The sequence below is a fragment of the Strigops habroptila genome, chromosome 12, assembly GCF_004027225.2.
Source record: "Strigops habroptila isolate Jane chromosome 12, bStrHab1.2.pri, whole genome shotgun sequence".
Taxonomy (NCBI): domain Eukaryota; kingdom Metazoa; phylum Chordata; class Aves; order Psittaciformes; family Psittacidae; genus Strigops; species Strigops habroptila.
Genome location: NC_044288.2, coordinates 20,499,842 through 20,526,085, shown reverse-complemented (window position 1 = coordinate 20,526,085; position 26,244 = coordinate 20,499,842). Strand labels below are relative to the sequence as shown.

Below are 26,244 nucleotides of genomic sequence, written 5' to 3'. Positions count from 1 at the left end.
TATTGAATATTTGATCTGAGTTGCCATTGCTGTGATCTTGTTAATTGTAATACTTACGATAAACTGTATTTCATGAAGAGTTCTTTCTTTTGTCTTTTCAACTATCTTTTCAGTGAGTTGACCACATGGTTTTTATGGTGGTGTCCTATGACCTGTGCAGTTAAACTGTGATTCTGATAGTACAGTTAAAGTATTTCTGTGTTTTGTCTAATATTTTAGATTTAGCATAAAACTTCCAAAATGGTAATTTTTTTTCTTTTTTTTTTTTTAACCTTGGCAAACAGGTTGAATCCTTTATTTTGGACCAAGAAGATCTTGATAACCCAGTACTTAAAACCACGTCGGAGTTATTCTTATCGAGCGCTGCAGAAGGGGCAGACTTGAGAACTGTGGATCCAGAAACACAAGCAAGGCTAGAAGCCTTACTGGAGGCAGCAGGTACTTTATTTGTGTAGTTTTTTCCTGAACACAACTTGCACAGAGATCTGCAATGTGTATGTTTTGACCCTAGTGACATATTCACAAGTCTGGACACTTTCCATGACCATGGAAAACAAGCTCAATTCTTACAGGTGTTGAGGGTTGCTTGGTCTGCTCTTCCTGTGCATATAAAGTTAGAAAAGTTAATTTGAATTAAATGGTATTTCACTGACCAGGTGAGATTGTATGTGTTACAGAGAGAGGATTAAAGTGGAGAGAACAGAAGGAATTATACTTGCTAAAATTACCTTTTTTTTCTCTGCTGCTTTGATCAATATATAATTATTGATTCATTTCTCCAGAAATTTGCAGGTGAAGTATTTACTTCTCTGTTTTAACTTGCACAAAAATATTTTTCCGTCATGTAGTTCTGGGATATAACTGTTGGAAAATACATATTTAATATTTTAGAACTAGACTAGATGAACCACATGAGTACTACTTCTGTAGGGAAAGCTTGACTAATTCAAGTCTTGCTAAGGTTTGTGACTTGGGTATTCATGATGGATTTGAAAATTATTTGTTAGTTTCAAAATTCCAAGGACAAAAAGATGTAAGAACCCTGTTTTGAAACAAATCCTGTTTGATCATGATGGATGCATACTCAGACAAGTAGTAATGTGCTGAAACTGGAGTTTTCAGACTTCAGCTTTGAGCGCACGAGCTAGATGAAATAGTGTTTATTTGCAGGTGTTTAGCGTAAAGCTATGTACAGTTTTAAAGGAGAGTTTCATCCTGAGGAAGCAGGATGCAAGGGGCTGTGGGGTTGCCTCTCTTTGCGGTTTGAGTTTGAAAAACCTCTGCAACTTAGAACATAGGATAGCTTTTGTCAGCAAAACGATGCAGCAGCCTAATGAAAGATGGTCCCTTAAAATGATTCTAACCTGATGTAACTCATGGGGGACCAACCTTTGCTTTGCAGGAAATAGAGACAGTTTCTGGGATGCTCCAGACACTAAGAGAATGTGAATAATTTGATCCCTTTTTAAGCACTTTTAAAAATGAAAATCGGTTTGTTTGACTCATGCACCTGATGACTGGTGTGTCCTGAAACCTATTGTTAGCTTGATAAATTGTCAGTGGAGATGTCTGGTGGTTAGTGTTATGAGGGCAGTCTCTAGACATGCTTACATTGAGGGTTGCAGTGTTCAAAATGATTTCATGGTATTTAACAAATCTAGGAGGTACCATTGCTGCTTGTGATGCCTGTGAGAATGTTTTCTGTAGACTTGGAGCAGTAGGTGGCCCCTTGTCCCCAGGATTAGATTATTTGTTTTTAATTTGGGGTTTCCATGCTTTGATTCCCTGAGTGCTTGGAGTAGGGATATAGAAAATGGGCAGAACAGAAGGAATCTGGAAAGAAGAGCAAATAAATACAAAGAAAGTGCTTTTGTCTGGGGGCTCCATCTTCCTCTCTAAAAAGACTGGACAAAATGAATGCCATTTGTTGAATGTGTGAGACCAAAAGACCAAAAACAGTCTTGAAAAAGTCTTAGAGTTAAGCAGTACTTTCCCACTGTGAATTTGACCACTAAAAATATCAACAGGCTTAGCTAACGAAGACACTGAGAATCTGGTAGTTTATTAATAAAAGCCATAATCTGAAAGTGATTGCAAAAGAAAAAGTGTTTCTGGGAGGTGTTGTATCTTCACTGGGTTTCTCTGGCTGGTTTGACTGAAAATAGCATTTCCAATCTTAAGTGGGCTTTGGGGTTTCCATCATGGCAACCAAGTGGCCTCATGTTGGAACTTTGTATTGTTTTGCAGTTTGGCAAAAGCAAGGGATTTCTCCTGTTAGTCACATTTTAGTCCATAGTATTAGGGATAGCTTGCAAAAGTAGATGGCAGAGCTATTGCTCAAACAAGTAGTTTAGCTACGGCCTTGTCTGATGTGGTTTCCAGGGCAGCTTGGCCTTCGTTGTGATGATCCCCTTGCCTGTGGGAGGCTTGATCCCAACAACCTAGAGCAAAATCAGTCTTGCTTTTAGTGTCTCAGATTTCTCAGGGTTTCTCACATACAGGGTTCGTGGCTGTGTCATGAGGATCTTAATGAGTATGACTTGCAAAACTAGTTTTGCTCATTCTTCCTGAATCCTTTAATGCTCAGCTCTCGCACGGCCACGCTGTTTATTAATTCTGGAAGGTAAGTGCTAGCAACTGCAGCCAGGTGGGATGTTGTTCTTCAAATTACTTATGCAGAAGTGGTTTTCAACCATTGCAGTCTTTCAGATTTGTGGGAGTTTGTTTTGGTTTTATGTAGCTGTCTTGATTTGAGAGCTGGTTAGGCCTGCATATGTAAGTGTGGAGGCCAGGGGCTAGTTGAATAGCTGAAAAATGTTTCTATACATTATAGTTACCCATCAGAAGAGTGCTGGATATTTTTTCACAGTTCAGCTTGTTTATTCTGTTTCCAAGAGGACTTAAAATATTTTGTGGGTTTGGATGCTGAAGGTGACAGCCTTAAGTAGAATATCTAGCAAGAGGGTTGTGCCTTGCCCACTATAACATAGCTGCAAGTACATATCTACATACATACATGTGTGCACTCAAACAGGGGTTACACATTCCCTACATTTGCTAGGTCCACTGAAAGCCTGGCTGGTTAGCTTTAGTTTGGACAACACCACTTCCTTCTGTAATGTGTTTATGCAAAGCACAGACACTTTGTAAATGAACAATTATCTTTAAACAACTGTCAGTGATTGTATTATTTCACAAGAAAAAATAATTGTACTTTCTGAAGACTGAGAGACTTCATTCACTATTCTGTGAACATCATAAATAGGAGTTGTTCTTGTCTTCAGAAATTGAAGATTAATTAAAACAATTGAATCCTGTTCTTTGGGAAGTTATCCTAAACAAACCAAGCCTTTTGAATACCTTCCTTCAGTTTGACTCCTAGTAGCAAGGAGGGATTTATAGGTAAAATGACCTGTGGAAAGACAACCATACTGTTGGGAGATGAAATTAAACAGATTCTTAGTGTTCTGACAGGGGATACATGTTCTGCAGTAGACACATCCCATTCCACTGTTAATGAGGGTTCTGTTAATACCTTAAAACAATATGCCAGCTCTGAAGAATCCTGGTTCTTCTGTGGCTCTTCAGTAAAGTTGCCTATTAAATTTTCTTTCTAGGGACAATAGTTGACTGCTGGAGGATCATAGAATCCCAGGCTGGTTTGGGTTGGAAGTGGCCTTAAAGCGCATCCAGTTCCAACCCCCTGCCATGGGCAGGGACACCTTCCACGAGAGCAGGTTCCTCCAAGCCCCTGTGTCCAACCTGGCCTTGAACACTGCCAGGGATGGGGCAGCCACAGCTTCTCTGGGCACCCTGTGCCAGCGCCTCAGCACCCTCACAGGGAAGAGCTTCTGCCTCAGAGCTCATCTCAATCTCCCCTTTGGCAGGTTAAAGCCATTCCCCTTGTCCTGTCCTGTCCCTACAGGCCCTTGTCCAAAGCCCCTCTCCAGGTTTCCTGTAGCCCCTTTAGGCACTGGAGCTGCTCTAAGGTCTCCCCTTCAGGAGCCTTCTCTTCTCCAGGCTGCCCCAGCCCAGCTCTCTCAGCCTGGCTCCAGAGCAGAGCTGCTCCAGCCCTCGCAGCAGCTCCGGGGCCTCCTCTGGACTCACTCGATGAGAGGAAAGCTCTTTACTGCAGTAAAATGGATGGTTGAAGCATTCAGAGCTCTTGCTATTCTTGACAGGTTCCTCCATAGGTTCTCATTGTGTTCTTAAACAGGCAAACTTGCCTCCAAATACTTGGGAAGCTTGACAGGTGAAAGCCGTTTCATTTTCTGGTCCTACCTTTTGCAAGCATCAGGAAGGGAAAATGCCTCGCTTCTGTAGTGCAGTCCTCTGTCTGGAGTACAGGTTGTTTCTTAAGATAGAGGAAGGTCACCAAATAAAATCCCTTATGCCTGTTTGGTGTTTCTGCACCCAAACCACAGAATTCCATATAAAGTTGTAAAATGTGGATCCCTGCAGGTTCCATACCCAGTTTGTAGTGTTCCAGCACGGGTTTGCTGAGTTTTCTGGGAAATGACAGAATGTCACTGAACTGTTTTTTTTTTTGGTTTTTGTTTTTTTTTTTAAACTTGAGGAAATAGCTCAGGTGCCTGTGTCCTGATCTTGAGTGTGTTCCTTCTCAGTCTGAGTGTTGCAGCTCTTTGACAGCGAAGCGTCAAAAAACAGATGCAGAAGAAAGTGAGAAGAAACTCTTGTTCTAGTGTTGGAGCACTTGGCATTACCATTGAGTATTTACACAGGGAGGAGTTTTGTTAGCAGGGAGTGCTTCAGGAGTCCTACTGTGGTTTATAAAGAGGCTTGTGAGGAGAATCAGGCTATTTTGGAGAGGAACCATGTTCAGCTGAGGGTTTGCTTAATGAAACAGAGGTGAGTAGTCCATTGTTGTGTTCAAACAGGGCGCAGAGTTACACACATCCTTTTCTGTTGAAATACAGGATTAAAGGTGACCAGAGACCCTTGCATAGATTATTTGGTGTATTTGAGACTTCGAGGGATTAAATGCAGTGTAAATGGTGAAAGAGAAATCTAGTTTTAATAAGAAGTTTTTGTTAATCCCTGTTGGATTTCAGTACTTAATTCAGGCATGAGAGCATTTTACTGCTCTTTGGAAAGCTGGTGGGATGAAATGAGGGGAAAGAGGTTAAATATTCTAGAACTGGGGAAGGCAAAAAGTGGAAGTAATCACCTGCTTAGTGGAAATACAGAACACTGGTCAAAATATGAATGGGCCCAGATAAAATCTGTCTGCTTTAGGATACACTGAAAGGACAGAGCGAGATTCAGCAGTTTTAAAACTGAATGCGTTCCTGTGTGTATGTGTATCTGTATTTACTCACTTGCCAAGCTGTTGACCAAACCTGCTTTTATTTTTTTGTGTGTGATGTGACCAAACCCATTCATTATTCAGTAACAGCAAGAGATTGTTTAGTTAAAATAGATTATATTTGTTTCCCCAACATGAGAGGGCTTGAATGTGGCAGGGTAGAGCTGTAATCCAGCAGTACAGGGAGTGAGCTGTGGACTAAAAGGACAATTCAGAAGATGTACAGCTTGCTTTCATCCTGCGTTGAGAGACTCCTTGGCAAGTGTCAGTGACACTTTGATCATGTTGTTTGGGATCAATAAGATTCATATGGACCTGGTGTTTCTCTTCTTAGGACTGATGAGTAACTTACTTGTGATTTAAATGGATGTAGGCATCTAATCCATTAGAAACATAACCTGTGAAGGGTTATCTGAGCTCCATTTCCAACTGTAGAAGTTGAGGGCTGCAGAAAACGGACGGGTCATGTTTGTCAATTTAATGGTTGCACCTTTGTACTCATGGAATGTAACACACACTTCTAGATCTGTGTTGGTGTTCTTGAATTAAAAACCAGGGTCTTTCTTGGGGAGGAGTCTGAGAGAGGATTGCTGGCTTTGGAGCAAAGATAGAACTTTATCATAAAGATGTAGCAGTATCAAATTTGAAGTGTGTTCAGCCACCTTCAACATGGCAAAAGTATTAACCGTAGTCCAACCGCTTTGACTAAATTTTAAACCAAGAAAGGCTTTTCACCCTAATCTAGTTGAAATACTTAATGTTACATGGACACAGTATAGGGATTGAATAGACAAACAGTTCTTGTTAAGAAAGCTCGAATAGGATTCATTCTGGGTGCTTTTTTAGTCATCAGAGCTGTACTAAAATCACCTCTGTCTGGTTAACTGGGAAACTTTGGCCTTTTGAGACACTGGCACGTTGTAGTGACTTGCTTATTTTCTTTCTTTGCCATTTAAAGATTCAGAGTGGGAAGGAATATATGGTATGTGAAACATACAGATGTGTTGTGCTTTTGAGTAAGTTGGATAAACTGTATGAATTTTGTGCATGTAACTGAATTATTAATCTTATATTTCTCTGAGGTTTTGCATGATTTAAATATTCTTTTCTAATCTAGTAGGCTTTTAGATTAGAAGAAGTCCAGTCTAATCCTATTCTCAGTAAAATTAACTTCCATACTTTGAAAGTGTGTTAAATGTCCCAGCTTCACATTTTTTGGCTCTTTTTCAGTTGGACTTTGCTGTGAAGAACAGTTTCATTGTTGTAACACTTAAATTGATTCTTTAGGTGTCAGACAGCTCCATTATCTCACCAGAGCTGCTCCTGGAATTCTTGGGCAAAGATGATTCTGAGATTTTAACTTTCCTTTAGTAGGCATGAGGAGTGGGAAGAGGCAAGAGAAAACCCTAGGGGGTTTAATTTGTGATGTATTAAATTTGGCCAGGGTGCTCCTCAGTCTCTTAAGCTACTGCATATTTATGTATATCTATATCTGTCTATATAGATACTGGAAGTAATCGTAGTGAATCAGCCAGTGCGTCATGACCATATCATAAACAATTCTCAATTCTTCTTTTAACATGATCTTTTCAAAGGCTTGGATATGCTTTTTTCCATTAACTCATTCTTTTTTTTGTTTACTTCTGTAATTTTATTTTTCATGCAAGTTGGATTCTTCTGCAAGATAAAAATCCCCTTTGCTCTCCTGTTCCAGTCTGGGGAGATTCCTGGTTAAAAACTTCTTTCCATTCAGTATTGTTTTCAGGACTACTTGTGGTAGTAGTGCTTGGAGTAGCCTCAGACAAACAAGGAAAGGAGGGAGGATTTGGGAGGAGGGAGGAAGCTGCTTTATTGACAGTCCTACGTGATGCCTGAATTGGGCTGGAATTCAGCCTGTACCAAGGGAAGATCCTACTCTTTTTCGTAGAGTAGAATCCCAGACTGGTTTGGATTGGAAGGGACCTTAAAGCTCGTCCAGTTCCAACCCCCTGCCACAGGCAGGGACACCTTCCACTAGAGCAGGTTGCTCCAAGCCGCTGTGTCCAGCCTGGCCTTGAACACTGCCAAGGATGGGGCAGCCACAGCTTCTCTGGGCACCTTGTGCCTCACCACCCTTATGTGTATGTTTCCTTCATCCATCCAAGTGAAAATAACAATGTTCAGAGCTTGCAGTGGGGTGCAGAAGCTGCCACTGGGCTTTGTGGTTGTTGGCCTAGAGCTGGCTGTACAGCCCTGCGGTGCGGGGAGCTGGTCCCCTGTGCAGGTACAGGGGGCTGAGTGAGGCAGCTGATGAAACTCTTTTTGGCAGTACATTGAAGCAAGCTTTTGTTTTGGTTGTCTTGAGATTTGTATAGAGTTGGTAAATGAAGCTCTTGCATAGCAATGTCTTGGGTAAGCGGGTTATGTATGTCTGTGATGTTAACTAGGTACGGAAAAACAGAACAGTAGCTCAAACCACACGATGTTGAAAGCTTGTATCTGGGAAATACTGCTGCTGACCCAAATGTCTTGCCACAGAATGTATCTCATTGAGTGCGGTATAGTATTTTTTCTGTGTCTGTTTCATTCATGGCATGCTTTCTAAACAGATGGCTACTGATCTGATTCTTCCTTTGCAATGCCCGTGTAAGAGGGGAGCTTGGATGTTACCCTTGCGAAAGGAAGCAGTTACTGCGCTTGCAGGATTGAGTTTATCGAAATGTAACTCTTCCCTGAGTGCATTAGGAGAGTGAGGAAAGCCTGTGTCTATTGCTTGTGTCTCCTGCAAGAAGACTCTGTTAATAGTTTATTAAAAACCCTCAATTACACAGACTTAAAGTTTGCTTTTTTTTCTGCATCTGTCTATCATGTAGTTTCCTTAGCACATAATGTTAAAACCAGAGTTTAGAAGTGCTCAGAACAGAGTTTGAGCATGAAGTGAATGCTTCATAGTGTGCAGAAGATGGGAATCTGAATTTCCCCATGCAGATTTCAGGGTGGTTTTGATGTTCTGTAGCTCAACGGCAGTGTGGTGGCAGTAGCTAGTGCCAGCTGCTCGGCTCCAACTAGACAGACTGGTAAGTCAGGTTGGCAGCGTGGATGTGTAGCCACCCCTCCTGGGGCTGGTTGGAAGTGTACTGGGAGATGTAATGTAATTATATTGGAAGCAGGGCTACCAGTTTATAGAAGGGTTGCTCAGAGTGTCTGGTTTGTTTGCTGTGACGAGTGTCTTGGGACACGTGAGAGGAATTAACCGAGCTCTTGTTGGCAGACCTACAATATATTGTTCTTCTGTCAGTTTTATAATGGTATTAAATATTTTGGGGGGTTTTTTAAGTGTCAGAAGCAACAAATTGTACTGAGTCATAGCTTACAGTATGTGGGGTAATGGGTGAACCTGTTGCCTTTTTCAATTGGTAACTCAGATTTGACAAACCATTACTATTGTATAGTTAGGGAGTAATTACAATAAACAAGTTTCTAGGAAAACAAGTGATAATATAATATATATATAGTGTAAATGATCCAATTCTACTTGCTTCTAGAAAGTCAAGCTAGTTTTTACCAGATTAATGAAAAATTATACTGCCACTCATCTTGGATTCTACTCATGGAAGCGAGTGGCTCATTTTGCAGTGGGCTGTGAGTGCCTTCATTGCCTGCTAGAAGTTATTTTCTGCCTTTTTAAAGACCTTATTTTGAAAGCCGAGAACTTAAATCTCATGATTTAAACCAAGCTGTAGTGCATGAAGCATCTTGCACAACAATGGAGTTTAGATTCTTTGTGAATACAAAGTATTTAGATCCTTGAGGATTCAACATGGAAACGTAAAGAAAAATTTTTGCATTGTACAAGTTTATTCTCATTGTATCCGTCAAGAAAATCCTTGCTGTGGGTACAAGAGACAGCTCTGCAATGACTTTTACCTGCATAACAAAGCATTAGCTCTCAAATTGCAATTACTAACTTGTCATTTAGCCATCACCTTTTCCTCCAATTCTGTACTGCTGCCTAAAAATTCTTGGAGAAAGAAGGCTGAAAGACATCTCAGTAGATCTAGTTTTTATCTTCTCCTCTTCCTTCTTCCCAGGCAAATGCACCTCTGCTTGTGCCATTCCTGATGGGTAGCTTTAAGAACTGGTTAGACAAACCCTTTCCAGTGCTGGAAGCTCCACAGCATGCCCAGCCAGCTGCACTCCTTGGGATGGAGTAGCAGTCCTCGGTGTTACATGCTGAAACACCTAACCTGGGGGTGAAGGGGGCACTACACCGCTTTGGAAGCGCTTCGAGAGGGAAGAAGGAAAGCTGTAGTAAAGCAATTGGTGTTGGTTTAGCAGAGTTGCTTTGGCTGCTGGTTTTATGCATCATACCCATGGTCAGTGTTCCCGGTTTCAGTGCAGCCGTCTTCTACAACTAACTTATAGATTGGTATGTTCCTCAGTTCCCCTCGCTTTTTTCAAACAGGCTAAATAACATCAAATCTCTCTGCCCTTAACTGGTGTTATTTAGACTTTCATCTGCTCTTGTTCTCTGGAGTCTATATGCAAGCTCTGTTCTTCTTAGCTTGTTGCCCCGAATTAGTCATGTTACTCAAGTGGAGCTCTACTAATGCATGGAGAGTGGGAGTGTTATTTCATCTGTCCTGCAAGCTGTGCTTTTGTTGATCCATCTCAGTTTGGTGTCTGCCTTTTGCCTTTGGGTTACAAGTTGAATTTGACTTTATATCGACCAATACTTTTCTAAAGAACTGTGACCGAAATAAACCGTTCCTGTGTGTGTGCAGTTGATTATTCCTCTGTGTGTAGATGTATGTATCTATATATATATTTGCTGACACTCCTGTTTGGATATGCCCTTTAAAAGAAACCTGCTTCAGGTAGAATTGTTATGAAGGCTAAAATTCTATCTTTGGTTTCAAAGAAAGACATGGCTTTTGAGTAACAGAGGAAGGCCACAATGAGCCAGGGAAGAAGACCAATTCTAATGAACCTGTCCTCACTTCCAGTTGACTTTGCCTCATATTGCCAGAAACCAAGCCACTGGAAGTCTGGACAGGGAAAGGAGCATGTAGGAAGATCTAATCATGAAAAGAGGAGAAACTTGCAATGTGGCTGTGGTTTTGGCTATTGGCCTCCTCTTATAATAAGCACCCCCAGTGCCTGATCTTTATAGAGACAGAATCAGAGGTAGAACAGCTTTATTTTATGTTAGTCTTTAATGCAAATAAGAGCAAAGATCTGGAGGGAAATAGTGGAATAAGTTTGATTTGGTAAAATCTGAAATGGCAGGACACTTCCATACTGCTGTATGAAGTAACTCCATCCAGAAACTTTCTGTTGGATTAATGCTTTTTACAATTTCTCTTTGCATTGCGCTCCAAAGCAGCTCAGTAAGCACAGTGCTCTGTGGTGCCACACGTTGGATTTTGTGACCTTCTCCATCTGAAGAAGCAGAGCTTCAGAGACCTGGCCTTCTCTTGATGTAGCTGTGTCCTCTTCCCTTTTGGTTTTTTGACCTTAAGGAGATGCCACAAGGAACAGAAAGCTGGGAGGTGATATGAGGCCCCTGCACTGTTTTTGTAGAGGGGTGGTTTGTTCTAATGCATTAACACTATATGTGAATGTTCTTCAAGTTGGGTGAAGTGGTGAAATAAATTCCTTGTTTACCTTCTGAGACTGTAGCATCCCGATTTTTGTTCTTTGCCATCTACCATGGCATTCCCTTAGACCTTCCTTTCAGGACGTGTTATGCAGCGTGTATGTAATGACAGGCTGTGGATCTTAGGAAAAGCAGAGGTTTTCTAACCAGTTTGAAATGTGAATTTATACCCTGGCCTGTACTATTCACATTAGGGCAGTGATCTTTTTTATTTTCTGAAGAAGTGACACACTTGGTCAGCCTCTGACAATACTGGAGTATTTTGGCTTGCTTTGCCATACAGGATTGATAAACCTGGGGCTGAAACTGTGCTTCTTGGTGAAGTTGCCGGTGTCACTGACCCTGAAGGTTCACTCATGGTTCTTTACTTGAAAATGTAGAAGTATTTTCAGTTGTTTTCCCCAGTAGTTACAGAGCACTGTACTGAGTCAGAGCCATTTTCTGATTCAGGATACCAGTTACGGCCCATGTGAACTCTGCTTCCCACTGAGTGCTAGAAATTTGGAGAAGAGAGCTCAAGTGGGATGTTTGCCTGTAAACAGCATTCCAAGGTCATTTGAGTTCTCCCCACATCTCTGTTGTGTGTGGGGATCCTATCTTGGTGTTTCTTAGGGATAAGTGGGGTTGGTCTTTGTTCCTTACCCTCCCACAGTGATGGCACTATTTCCATGTTCCTCTTCGCCATGTTTCAGTCAGTCTCAAGTCTTTCAGAAGTGTATCTCAGATTCTTGGTGGCCAGCAACTGTCAGGCTTGGAATGAGGCTTAGATAAGGCATTAAACATAAAACCAGGAATTAAAGATCCATTGCCTGCTGTTGGCCGTGGTGTTTTTCTGTAAAATAATGAAAGAAACCTTGTAAATGGTTCCATATTTGATGGCACAAAGTACTGAGTTTGCTTTGAAGCTTCCCTTACAGAGGTTCTGATTTCTGCTTCCAGATTGTTTATACAGTTGCTGCCTCTATAGTTGTAGAGTAAACGCTGGAAGCACCACAGTCACAAATCAATTCCCTAGGAGTGACTTGGGGTTTTAATACCAACTTTGTACAAAAAACCAGAAGCAATCTGATTGTTTTTCTCAGTCTCTATCCTGGATGTTTCCTTCAGGTACAGGAGCTGCCATCCATAGCTCCTTTGATTCCTGCTGGGCATTCAGTAGATGGTCCCAGTTCCTGCATGTCTGTTCACCGTTGGCTGTCACCACGGCCCAGCTCCGTGCTGGCATGTGCCCGTGCCCTCACGCTTCGCTTGGCAGGGCATGAGCAGGTGACAGCCCGGCTCTAGGGATGTGCTGAGTCTGCCCTCTGAGCTGTGGCCATTGAAAAGCTGAACAAAGCCAGGCAGACAGTGGGGGCTGGAGCCCTGAGCTCATCGCACTGACACTGGCAAGCGTGATGCAATTAGAAGAGCATTTGTTTTAAGTGCATAAATGTACTTGAATATTTGCTGGTGCTGCAGCCCTGGAAAAGATGTTGCAGGAGAAGGTAGGGAAAAGAAGGATGGCAGTGGAAAAGATATCAGGCACCCAAATAACATGCTGAGGTTTTGCTGCCGTGGCAGGTCTTTCTGGGTGTCTGTCACTGGCTTTTGTCTATGTTAAGGGTGAAAAAAAGCCTAAAAAAAATCCCTTAATCAAAAAAATTCACAAGTGAAGCGATAAGATCCTATTTAAGTGTGATACATAGTACCTCCTATTTAATCCTAGAGAAGCACCAACACAAATTCACATCCAGAGTAAAGTAGGTGTTTCTAAACTAGTGCTTAGTCCCATCCTTGTCCTTTATAATGCGGATTAAAGTTAGCATTGCATTTCAAATATAGCTCTTGAATGCAAGATCATACGTTTTCTTACAATCAAAAAACCATGTCAGAAGAGAGGCCTTACTGCCAAGGGTAAAAGGGCTGCTTTCTCCTCCTCCAAGGCCAAATTTAAATGTCTGTACTTGCATTTGATATGTCCTGCAAGCTAAAACACAGTTTGAATGAACCTCTTATGTAGGAATCTATTGCCACACATTCACAGAATCACAGAATGATTTGGGTTGGAAGGTCATGTAGTGCAACCTCCCGCAATGAGCAGGGACATCTTCAACTAGATCAGGTTGCTCAGCCTGGCCTTGAATGTCTCCAAGGATTGGTGCATCCATCACCTCTGTGGGCAACCTGTAAACATTGGGAAGATCTAGTCTGGAAGAAACTAAACTTCTTTTTTTCCACAACAAAATCTGAGGGCTGAGAAAGATGCTTCTTTCTCCTCTCCTTCCTATCTTATCTCCCCATCTTGTTCCCTCCTGACTCTGCCATGAGCAGAGCTTTGGCTGCAGGGATGCTGTGGCATCAGAGAGGAGATGAACTCACAGTTACATGTCAGTTGAAGCCTCACTGTCAGTGGTAGGTAGAGAGTTGGAACTTCAGTCTGGGAGTTCATATGTGTAAGATGCATACCAAGTAGCTTCTTACAGTGACTGGTTGTAGTATTTCACAGGTGAGGGGAATGCACTCAATTGGTTTTGGACCAACGCTTACATCTTCCAAAGACACTTCAAAACCAAACAAACAAAAAAGAGGAGAGAAGGAGAGAATGCTCCAGACAGAACAATCTATCATTAATGTCTGCTCATTTCATAATTGTCTTAAGTTTTTGCTTCTCTGCTAGAGGAAATATGAATGCTTTCTTGTACTTGAACGTAATTCTTTGTGTTGAACTACAAGCCCTCTCGTATTCTCCCCTGAGCTTTAGCTTGCTTTGTTTAAAGCAGTTCAGCCACTGAGTTTCTGTTTAAATGATGACTGTGACAGAACTGGCAAAATTGTTTTACTGTATTACTGCTTTTGTCCTAACTGTAGCTGCTGCTTTAAAGCAGGAGGTAATGCAGGAGGAGACACCTCTCCCTGATGCTTATCTGCAGTGAGAGGGGTGAAGAAGCACTTTGATGGTACATCTGTAACTGTGATGCAGGAGTAGTTCATGATGCTTCCATATTAACTGCATATAAGATACATTGGTCAAAGTGCATTTAGTTGAGTGATCAGCATGACTTTATGCACGTATGTGATGGATGTGACCAAAGGTCCTGTTTCCTGTAAGGAATCAGCAGTGTTGAGGATTGTATCTGGGAACTTGTCACCTCATAAGGCAACTGTTTCTTTGCTAGAGATTTAATAGAAACAAAATCTTGAAAAATTGAAAGGTTGGGTTTCTTTATAAAGCTGTTTGATTAGGAGATGTGAAAATGTGGATACCCTGGATGAGAGGCCCAGGGGAAGGTGTCTGAGGGGGCCGAGGTGGTTTAGCGGCTATTTGCTGTCACCATGAGGCAGGAATCTTCTGTTCCTGGCTGCACAGTTTTCTCTCCTCTTGCTACTTCTGGTGATGGCTGGAAAGATTTTTTGCTGGTCAAACCCATCTTGATGTACTGCTGGAAAGCTCCCTCCTGTTTTCCCAGTGCAAGTGCAGTGGTGGGGTTGGGAAATCCAGGGAGAGGAGGAGCATGGAGTAGTCTTTCTGGCCAAATGTTAGATCAGCACAGAAGACCTCATGTTCTTTCAGCTTTAAGAAAGGTAACTCAATTTTTATACAGTGGGAGAAAATGAATGCCTGGTGAGAGCTGGGAAAAATCAACCTGATAGATAAATTGAGAGTTCTGCTGTAGCAAAGTCTCTCATGGTCAGGAATTTCAATAAGGTGGAAGAGATAGTTATATGGATAACTTGTCTGGTATTATTCTTTCCTATTTGAACTCTCATATGGTAACAAAACTCTGTCACAAGGTTTGAATCAACCTTTTCTTTTAGCATTTTAAGTTAAAATCTGTGTGGTATTCCATATCCATCAAATAGCCATATTCCTTCATGCATCCTGAAAACAAAGGGAACAGGTGGATTGGGTTTGTGGAGAGGAATTACATGAAATGGCAGACTATTTGGGGGGATTGGGATTTTGCTAGAACCATCTGTGAGTCTATGCAGAGCTGTTTTCTCATTGCTGAGTTTGCTTATGGGGCTTCCAAGCTTTAGTACAAGTGGAAGTTGCTGGCTAATGTTATGAATTACCCACATAGGTAATCTGGTGTGGAAGTATCGAGAGACTGGATTGAAATCTAATGGGAAACTCTCAACTGAAATGTAAATGTTAATGAGTATTGTCTGGTTAAACAAGAATTCATGTTTGTGCTAAAGGATAAGACATCAGCTTTCAGATTTTGAGATACCTGAGCCCACTGATGTAAAAGTAGATAATCCCCAGAAGGAACCCTTGTCATCGATAAGTAACAGTAAGATCTAGTTGGAACTGCAGAAGTACTTCCTGGCTTTTGATTCTGGAAAAGAGAATCTCACTGCTACAGTTGTCATCAAGATTCTGGCTCCTGGGCTGACAGCTACGCTGAAATATGTGTTGATGCAAATACATTTTTTAAGAGTTTGCAGTGTCAAGCAAGTGAAAAATTAAAAGCTGGGATTGAGGGCTTTCCTCAATGGCATTATATGTGTTGTGGTGGCCGTTCAGTGTTTTCAGACATCCCCTATCACTTGTTGGTATTGCTCAAGTGGGTGAGCTCCTGTTATTGTTGGGAGTGGGGATTCATCAAGAAAGGTGCATTTTGAGGTTAAGACCATGAAACACAAGACAGAAGAGTAAAATGATATTTCTGCTTTTGCCAGAAAGTGCTTAGCAGATGTTCTGAACATGGATTTTTCAGAGAGCATTTAAAATGTCGTTTTTTGGGTGTGAGGGTTTGCTGTCAGGAATCTGATTGGTAGAAGATGAAAACTCGGCTGCTCTGGAAGTCTGTGTGGAACTGTGATGGTGACACATGAAATACTGTCAACAACTTCTACAGGGTTTAGTCGTGGTCTAAATAGTCACCATTACACAATGAGAATGTTTATTCTCAGTCCGTGGTTGCCATAAAGAGATGTTGTTGTCTTCTCTCTCCCCAGCAGGTTTCCTCTCCAGGGGATTTGGAATTTGCCACCTTCCTCTTCCCCTTTCCCAGTCAAACAAAATTTGTCTGGTTTTGCAAGCTTTTTGCCGTCTCGAGGGCGTTTCAGACATGCCAGGATTTTAAATAGCACTGCCATTGATTGTCTGATCCATCCTTTCAGGTCTGAAGTTAGGCACAACATTGTTCCCTTTGCATGGTAATGAATGCTTTCTGTCTGCCACTGGTGTCAGCTCCTGGTGTCACATGAAGCCAGCAGAACTATTGGCAGGAGAATTCTTCTATTTATTGTGATTCGGAAGATGGCAAAGGCTCACATAGGAGTTAAGCTGGGCCTTTCTGCTGTCAGCTTGGGATTAGGAGCATAAGCTACCCTGAGCTCAACCTCTGTTTGTTGGTACTGTCTGAGGGGAAGACTTCTTTCTTCTCTACAGGTACTCTGCTTGAGAGAGTTTTCTGTGTGGTTTTATAAGGTGATAAATCATCTGCTGAGGAAGCTACCAAGCTGCAGGTTGCTCAGGCAAGCTGTCTGTGCTGTACAGGAGGAGTTACTGAGGTAGTGGACATCCAGGAGCGAGGCAGGGCAGTAGGTGAGCTCTGAAGTACAGTGGTGGTTGTGCAGATCCTGAGCCCTGCTTCCTAGGGAATGGCACTGTCTTCAGAGAGGTGGGTTTTAATCGGCACAGTAATGAAGAACAATATGAGCGAGATATAACCCAGAAATGTTACTGGGTAACACTGGTTGAGGTTCAAAAACTTTGGAAGGTGCTCTTGTAGAGCCTTTAGAGAGCTGTATTGCTGGAAAGGAGAAATCTTCCTGTTACAGTACGGCTAGCTGTAAGACAGATCACTCAGGTACCTTATTTTCTCCTAGTAAAAAGGGGACTGTCAGAAGCACAGAAATTAGATCTGTAAACTCAGCATATGTGCCATTTAGTCAACTTGAGTAACCCAGCCCTGCTGTATTTAAGTGTAGACAATATTAGCAAGTTTAGTAATAGTCGACTGAGCTACAGTTGAAGCCCATGGACAATGTATGTACCTGCTCTCTGTAGCTGCTCCTGTAATTGTATTTTTCTCCTGTTACTGCCTGCTGAAGGTGGGCTAAGGAACAAGTTGAGTCTGAATGAGGATTGATCAGGCCTTTGGAAACCTGACCAGTGTGTGTCACCATGATTTGTTCTCTGATTTGCACCTACATCTGTCTTTTCGGAATTACCCTTTCTGTTAAACAGGGATTATGGTTTCCTATCTATGAGTTTTTCATCTTATACAGTGCAGAAGGACTGATTTGGGAAGAATCCAGAGCAGGAGGGAGACCCAACCCATTTAGTTCATGATGTTTTCTTGTTCAAAATACATATTGGTGTTTAAAGAGACTTATATTATCTACAGAATTACGTGCTTATTTAAGCACTAGTGGCTAATCTTGTACATAATGGCACTGTGATGTGTGATGATTTATGTAGTGATTAGAAATGGTATTGCCAAGTGGCTTAGATATCTTTTTGAGCATGTGCCAGACCATAATCAAATGTTCATAGATTGGGATGAGGGGGTAAGATTATGAGCAAGTTCTTATTGGCAGGTATTGAATGGTTGGACTAGATCTTAAAGGTTTTCCACCCTAAACTGTTCTGGGATTCTGAGTTTATTGCAACATTGAAGTATATGAGGCCTTAAATGTCAGGAGTGAGAATTTCAAAGAGCTTGGAAATAGCATTTCTGTTCCAAGTTCATCTTTCTAATGAACGCTGCAAAAGGTGAGGTAAAAAAAAAAGTTATGGTGAAAGGGTATTGAGTACATGTGTGTGTCAGGAGAGGGCTTGTGTGGTATGAAGGGGATGTGAAAAGGAGTAATTTTGAAAAGCAAAGTAGAATCAGCTACTCCTGAACAGGGTTTCTGTCACTATATGAGTAGTGTTGGCAAATGTAGTCAGATTCCAGTGCAACTCCTTGTGCATCCTCAGATTACAAACTCCTGGAGGTCCCCCTGCACTTGTGGTCCTGGGTACTGCGTAGGATGTGATCAGTGTCTGTGAATATTGTGGGAATTCTTCCAGGGCTCACCAGACTCTTACGGAAATTTAAGGATGGCATGCTGAAATTAATAAAGGGGAAAGAAGAACTTAAATAAACTTCAATTGCTTTAATAAAGAAATTAGTTTTAAAGGCAAAATGGTTTATCCAGAAATCCCGATGGCCTAGCTCAGTCTATGCCGTGGCTTAAACCAGTTGTTTCCCTTACACAGCAAGTGAACATTCCCTTGTAACTCCACTGCTCTTTAGTTTGGTGTGAATTACATCTGTTAACAACACTTTAAAGTTTTTTAAAAGCATGTGAATTTTAGAAAGATGACTATGCTAGAATGAATTCTTAGTATTTTTCTAATTCCTGTATACAAAGAGCACTGCTCAATGTGTGGTTTATTCCTTGAGGATTTCAGTGTGAGCAGTCAGTGTACAATAAAACATACTGGAATGTTTAAAATATATTCACCAAATGTAAATATGTTCTGTCTTTCATTCTGATGTTGTAAATTAGATATCTTGGTGCAGAAACAGTGACACTTGAAATAGCCAGTGCTCAGTTTCAGATGGCCAAGTAGACCTCTGCACCCCATTGTAGGTGTGTGCCTTGGAGGCAGGGAGGTGTGAGCACTGCAGCAGGGATGTAGGGCAGTGTAACAGAGTGTGCTAGAATTGCTTTCAGGGTGAACTTCGGTAAGTATTGATTCTTAAATTAATGAGAAACCAAGTGGCTGCTCTCAAACTGGGGATGGACATTGACTGAAGGCGATGTGTGAAATTTTCCAAGTATGGTTTCGGTATTTAGTCTGTAGTAACTGCAAGTTGGGTTCTGGGCGATGTGGTGTAAATCAGTGTTGCAGAGGTATGCATATACCGAATAACTCATCTTCTACCTCAGAAGTTTTGCTGTTTCCTGAGGTTTATGTCTAATTTGACCCTTTGAACAGCTAAGGAATTGAAAAGCTACTGATTCCTCACTGGTGAAGGCAGCTGATCCATAAACCAGTAACCATCTTCTTTTTGAAGCCATCTGCTTTTTTATGGGGGGGATGGGTGGTTGTACTATTCATCAGTGCATTTCTTTACACTGTTTGCACATTTGTATATGCAAATACAAGCCCTGCCTGCACTGCAGAGGCAAGTGTGTGCGTATGTACCATAGGCCTTGTTGAACCACATGGAGTAAAACTGCACAGGTGTAGCATCACTTTATATCAGCCACATAAATGAGAGGGATAAAGACCTTCTTATGGTGCTGTTCTTGCAGCAAACCAACTGTTTTTATAAAAGAAACTGTTATAACAAGTTCCTTGAGCCTAACTAAACATTTCTCCTGTGTGATGTTAGCATGAAGGGGACATTGATTGCAAGTACACTGAAAACATGAAATTCTGTTTCATCATTTCTGTCCTTGTAGCCAGAGATGTACAGTTTAGAATGTAAATTATTGGGAATTGAAAGTAGTAACTTTTTTATTCATTTTCCTACTCTTAAATGAAAGGTCTGTTAGAGCCAAATCTGCTTCATTTTGGGTGAAGTTGGGTAGGGAAGGGGGAATACATTCAGATATTTTACATTGGAAAATTCGTCCCATTCAGAAAATATCAAACCAAGCCTATGGAATACTACCTGTTGCCCAAACTTCTGGTTTTTTTGGGCTTAATCCCTGGGCTTACCCTTATTCCTCTGAAACGCCCCCAACCCCAGGTATGAGTTGGGAATTTGGGACAGGTAATGAAGCTGCCAGCTGAAAAACAATTTTCTTCCTGCTTGATTAAAGTTGATTAAATGTTCAGGTCTTAGGCAAACGTTACTTACTTTTAAATATCTGATTTTCTGGCATGTTTGCAAATGATTTTTAACTAATAGTGCATGTGGCTGAAATCTAAAATAGTGTCTTTGCATTTCTTTTGTGTGACTTTCATACTAACCCGACTGATGAACGAACGTGCACTGAAGGGATTGGTAAATTGTCCACTGCCGATGGCAAAGCCTTCGCAGATCCCGAGGTTCTCCGGAGACTGACGTCCTCTGTCAGCTGTGCACTGGATGAAGCTGCTGCTGCATTGACGCGGATGAGAGCAGAGAACAATCACAATGCAGGACAAGTGGACAAGTATGTACTGATCCCTCCCCGCTCCTAGTTTCCCATCTATAGAATATATGTTTGTATTTTTAAGTTCAAATTAAGTTAATTTTATAGTTGATATTTGGCAATGTATCTGCTCTACTACTAGGAGAAATAGTTAATGAATCTGAAGGGGTTACTACTGTCCCATCAACTTGCTGGCATCAAAGTGTAAGAGAAAGGTACAAAATAATGTTATTTTCTAACTTGCTGCTCTTTCTATATACCAGAGAGTTGATTTCTGTTTCAAAACCAGGTTAAATTCTTAGCTGTAGAAGAGTTGGTGATAATTCTCTCATTACTGCCTCAGCATACTTTGGTGGAAACTAATGAATCTAGCTCATTGTATTAAAAGTTGGAAGAGACTACTCATACTTACAGGGCAGCCATTTGCCCTGGGATCTTGCTCAGGAATTTAGGGAGAAATGAAACTCTATTATAATCTGATAACTTTTTTTAACTGAGAATTGTTGAGGACGGCATTTAATTCCCATGGTGACAGAACTGAGCGTTTGTCCTATGTCATCAAAAGCTTTCCTCTACATTAGTAATTTCAAAGCATCTTTAGGAGCCTGAAACATTTTCTACTCTGACAAGTGATGCAGATAGTTCCTAAATATCCTGAGCATTCCAGTGCCATTCTTGTCACTTCTACAAAATGTCTTGGAAATATCTCAAAGGGAACCTGAGCAGAGAGCAAACTGGGAGACTTCTGGAGGTACCTGGGTCAACTAATATGAGAGATGAGTCTGTTTCCTGGGGCACGTTTGGTTTCGCAGCAGTTCTGTATTATAGGAGGTGTCTCAAGATCATCTTCTGAGAATGATTCGTGTGTTTCAGGATTTGTCCCACAGGTTATGGGGCTGGGTGGCTCCCATTTCTAAAGGCTAGACTGTATGTGTGCAAAAGTGCAGGAATCCCTTCCCTCTCCTCCCAGCTGAACACAGGACCTGAGCTGTAAATGCTGGTTACATGTGGGCTGCAACAGGGCTGCTTGTACCATGAGCACAGAGCTCTCCTGGGGAAGGGGCAGGTCTGAGAGTGTCCTGCAGGCTTTCAGAGGGATCCCATTGCTTCACTATATGGACTATGTAGCCAAATAATAAACTTAGTGATTACTGTGCAATTACTGTGCAAACGTAAGTGATAAGTGGATGTTCTCTTCAGGTCAGACCTCAGCTATTGCCTATCAGCTGCTGGCACAGTTTAATTCATTTTGGAGTATATGACAAATAAGTTCCTTTTAAAATAGGGGATTAAATAGTTCAACCATTGCAATCTTTGACCCGTTGGAATGCTTTCCTGAGGAATGGATATTTTCTTCATTGTCAGTGAATTCGAGTGAGCTTCTCTCTTTTACAGAAAAAAAAGCAGAAGTTTAAGGTCTTTGAATCTGATTGTACTAGGTTTTGTTTTAGGAAACAAGCTTCCATGTATTGTAGATTAAATATCTTGATAGGAATGCTTCACATCCAGTCCAGTACTGTTTAGAACAGAAGGCTCTGCCTTAACTGCCCCCTCCTCCCACCAGGGCATTACCTGTGGGTTGGTTCCTGGTGGCTGAGGGACAGTCATTCCTTACACATATTTTCTTGGTTGGAGAAGCATAACTGAGTTGGTGCTGAGCATGACTTGCTCTGGTTTGTTAACACTTGTGTTTAGCAGTGCTTTAACAGTTGTCTTTGCTGTTAGACTTTGGTTTTAGTATAGACAAAGATCTAAAGGACAGTTAACTTGGTTTGCAATGAATTGAAGCTCAGCTCACCTTGTTTCCAGGTTTGGTTAGTGAACCTTCCTACATTTTAGGGGAAATAGTTCTTCTCTCTACTTCAGAAGTTAATGATGGTTAAAGTAGCGATTATAGACTTCTGAGCTTTTAGATGCCAAAAACTCAGGGTTTGTCTTGTCTTTTTCTTTCTAAATCTTAGCATGTAATTACCTCTTACAGCATTTTAAGGACTGTTCCATGCAGGCTTTTTTAAAGTAGTCTTCCATGTAGGATTGTATTGTCCTTGCTGTTTAAAAATGTGCAGTTCAATTGGCTTATTTCATCCATCTGAAAACTTCCGTAATATGCTTTTAACAATGCATGAAAAGAAACAGTAAACTTCTGTAAGGCTCCTCTCCTTTCTTCCTTGAAGATGTCTTTAGGTAAGGTAAGGATTTTTCTTTGAAATGGCTGCTTAAATTAAGAAGCTGGCATTTTCAATGAAAAGAGGAAAGCTTTGGGCTACTGCAGAGAAGCAAATAGTCCCACTACAGGAGAGACAGTGGTCAGCAGTTTGTCTTGTTGCAGTATTCAGGATTAGTGGTCTTTGATAATAGGCTCTTCACTTTTTTTTCTCTGCTAGAACTTTGCCTTGGTATCTGTAGTCAGTAGTTTGGTGTGGTGTAGCCTCCGTGCATCTGGTATGCCACCCAGGTGTGATAGCTTCAGGGAGGCTTGCTGCTGTACGTTGCAAACACCACAACTTAACTGGTTTTGAACAGTATTCTCTGCATCTAGTGTGTATGAGAGCTTGTGTGGGCTAGCAACTGATGAGGACAAGAGCTCATTTAGACATAAGCAAGGTCTTTATTTCCATTGGTGAAACAGAGATAATGTGTGTATATGCTTAAATCTGTAAGGTATTGTTTTCTGGTAAGGTTTAGTGCTAAGTTATGAGTCTTTACTTAAAGACTTCACCCTTGCACGGTAAAGCCACCCATCTATTGCAGTTCATGTTGAGCTCATTCTGTGTAACTGATCTTCCAGTCGCAGTTTGGCAGAAGCCTGCTCGGATGGGGATGTCAACGCTGTCCGGAAGCTGTTGGATGAAGGAAGAAGTGTAAATGAGCATACTGAAGAAGGGGAGAGTCTCCTTTGCTTGGCCTGTTCAGCAGGATATTATGAATTGGCACAAGTAAGTAACAAATATAATCACCACTAAACCTTTGTGAAGCGTTGTCTAAGGGGCTTCTTTGGTAGGTAAACATTTTAGCTATTCTGAGTGTAATATATTTTATAATCTAATCAGAGTATCAATTAATACAGCTTATTGTGGGCTTCCAGTTATTGTTTGTCCTTTTAATGGGAAATGCTCTCGTATATGCCTTTAGGTTTAAGGGACATGTCTGAAGAATATATCTTGTGTTTTGTGATGCGTCTACCTTTCTGGTATTGTTCTAGATGCAGTCAAGCTGTTCTGCCAAGCTGACATTGCAAGAGGATCTAAAATAGCACCAAAATCAAACAGTACAAGTGGTTCCCTTCTAAAAACTCATGTCTCAGTCACTCAGTTCTTAATCACATCTGTATCAACAGTGCATTAATTTCTGTTCATTTTTGGATTTTATACTTGTGTATCAAAGGGCAGAATTTGTGCTTCCTTGAGGCTGTTCAGGTGATAGTTCTCAGAAAGTGGCCAGCTTCTTGTTCTGGTGTCAGGCAAGAGCACAGGGAGAAAACTGTTTGCCTGTAAGCCTGACCCTGATGTGTGCTGTGGTCACTAATGCAAGTTTGCAGTTTCTCTGCTGTCATTCTAGTTAGTGAATTGCCCTGTGACTTTTGAAAATGTCAGTGCTGCACTGTAACCTCATGTTGATTTTAGCAGATAGGAGCAAATGTAAAAAGCCAGCATTTCCTGAGGCAGAGCACAGTGCAGGTGGCAATTATAAATGTCCTGGGAGTGCCACTGCGCTTCACCACTGGGGACACTGCTGGAAGTGGATGTCCGGGCTGGCCGGGGAATGATTCTCACACTGAACTAAAAGCAAAATGCTGGTGCTGCAATGTATTCATTAAGGTGAATTTTTTCCCCCTAGGTGCTGCTAGCAATGCATGCAAACGTTGAAGATCGAGGGAACAAGGGAGACATAACTCCCTTAATGGCAGCTGCCAGCGGAGGCTACGTGGACATTGTTAAGCTGCTCCTTGTTCATTGTGCAGATGTCAACGCACAGTCTTCAACAGGTAACTGGGAAGCAGGAACACCAAGAACTAATAAGACTGACACATAAGATGTGCAGCTGTTTTGAACATCTGTTGTTTTGTCTCAGTTTCATTCACAAGAAAACGTGAAAGGGAACTATTAAGAATAGGCCAGATCGTAGCAGATGTGTTTGGAGTCTTACCTGGCTGTTATTAAAGATTGTTTTTAATATAAACTGCAATGGAAAACACTGTTCCTGTGAAAACCACTGTGATGTTAGATGACCAGAAAAATACATGAAGTTTAGTTTTTCTCATCTGGATAATCCCAAATGACCCAGTAAGACCCCCTTGGGACACATCTGGTCAAGACCTGTTATTTCAGTCTATTGCTTTTTACCAAGGAGGAGGAACAATTCTGTGAGCATTGAATGTTGTCTACATTGCTGATGCTTGACCACAGCTTAACTAACCTTGCTGAGAGTAGTAACCTGCAGCTGGATTTTGCTAATATCAAGACAGAATTTAAACTGTGTTCCAATTTTAAGAAGTCAGGTGTCTGAACTATAAAATGTGCTTTTTATCCAGATGTTTAGCCATATTAAGCAGAACTTACCTTAAAACTGACTGTAGCATTTAAAACATGAGCCATATGTGGTTGTCTGTCACTTACAGTACCAGAGTTTTAAGTTATAAATTTATTTTCATCCAGCCAGTAAAAGTTTTTCAAGGAATTACAGGATAGTCTTAGGCAAAAGCCCCTTAACCCCCCAACTACAGTGAGTGTGAAAATTACTCATTGATTTCTTTGTGTGTGTATTTGATCTCTCTTTGTGTGCTGAAGTAGGGGAGACATAATAAAGAGAAAAAAATCCTGGTTTATAATACTGGCTTAGTATTAAAACTCTTTCACATTATAGTTGTGTTGGGATTTTCTGTCTAGCCTGAAATCACTGGCTGGAGTAGCATTGCTGTGAGGTAAGAGACTGCTGCCAGCAGTGTACTTAGTTTTGTTCAGTGCTGTTAAAACTCTTTTCCTGTGAGTGATGGAAAGAGCTTTCATGTAAACTACGTCTTCTCTGCAGGGAACACAGCTCTCACTTACGCTTGTGCTGGGGGCTTTGTTGACATAGTGAAGGTGCTGTTGAAAGCCGGTGCTAATATAGAAGACCACAATGAGAATGGCCATACCCCCTTAATGGAAGCAGCCAGTGCAGGTCATGTTGAGGTTGCAAGAGTATTGCTGGAATATGGTGCAGGAATCAACACTCACTCCAACGAGTTCAAGGAAAGTGCACTTACACTTGCATGCTATAAAGGTATTGTCTCTTGCCTTGTTTCGTATTTTTGTTATCTTTATTTGCTAGGATTTATCTAACTAAAGCTTCCAGCTGTAATTTGAATATTTTCTGAAGAGCTTTGGAATACTGGATTTTGGTTTTAAACTCAGGAAATGCTCATCCATGGTGTAGCAGTATTAAGCCTGCCTGCTTGTGATGGACATGTATTTGATATGTTGCAGATGGAAACTTGTGACAGGCCGTGTCCAAACCTGTGCTTTGACACACCACAGCTCTTTTCTTCCTCCACTACAGCATTCCCTGTTTCATTCAAATTCCCTTCACCAACTGTCTTGCAAGTTCTGCAAACATCTCTGTTAGCTGTTAGGAAAACAGGAAGTTAGAATGAATGTTCCTGGAATACCTGATGGGGTGACAACGCTGGTATTATTACTGGATACTGTTTCTTCAGTGTCATTTTAGAGGATGTCTTTGAATTGTTACTCATCTGGAACTTTCATGGCCTTTTGAGTTAGTTTATTTTGCTATGTAAAGCTTCTATAGAAAGTACCTTAGTGCAATGGTAATCCGGTGTGCTTCTGAATTGGGTTTTTGTTGTTTTTTCTTCCAAGAGCCACCATAAAATTTCCAACAATCGTTTTCCTCCTAATCGAAACTTTAAGGATACAGATTATTTTCATAGTAATGTCAGGTTTTGCCTCTGTGGTTAGAATTGGATACATACTAGTGTAACCCATCTGAAAACTCTCATCTGGATTTGTCATGAGTTTCCTGCAGCATATAGTAGTTCCTTACATACACATTTCAGTAATAGTTCTCCTGGGTATGTTGGAGAGGCGTTCTTGTCTCTTGTGACCCAGAACTTAATGTATGTAATGTAAGGTACTCATTGACTAGAGATTTCCTATATTATCTTTGGCGAGATGATTGATAGGAAAACAAGGTAGCTCAATTAGTATAAAACTAA

At 41.3% G+C, this 26,244-nt stretch overlaps 1 protein-coding gene and 1 long non-coding RNA gene across 18 annotated transcripts in view; one reads left to right on the top strand and one right to left on the bottom strand.

Moving 5' to 3' along the window:
• The window catches only part of LOC115615550 (ankyrin repeat and KH domain-containing protein 1-like), a 102,964-nt gene that overhangs the window by 14,783 nt on the left and 61,937 nt on the right, over positions 1-26,244 (top strand). For 16 of the 17 annotated variants that reach the window (XR_003994088.1, XM_030503813.1, XM_030503816.1 and 13 more), the window contains exons 2-6: positions 285-438; positions 19,898-20,054; positions 22,822-22,969; positions 23,871-24,018; positions 25,062-25,295. Coding sequence is in view for 16 of the 17 variants with exons in the window: in XM_030503813.1 (XP_030359673.1) it covers positions 285-438; positions 19,898-20,054; positions 22,822-22,969; positions 23,871-24,018; positions 25,062-25,295 (841 nt within the window). In the remaining variant the exon portion in view is untranslated. The remainder of the gene's footprint in view (positions 1-284; positions 439-19,897; positions 20,055-22,821; positions 22,970-23,870; positions 24,019-25,061; positions 25,296-26,244) is intronic. The other variant, XM_030503817.1, reaches the window with a different exon arrangement.
• On the bottom strand, positions 9,139-26,154 carry LOC115615553. The gene is made up of 3 exons (XR_003994089.1): positions 26,141-26,154; positions 25,694-25,697; positions 9,139-9,225 (listed from the first exon to the last, which is right to left on the bottom strand). It is a non-coding gene; the product is annotated as an uncharacterized LOC115615553 (long non-coding RNA).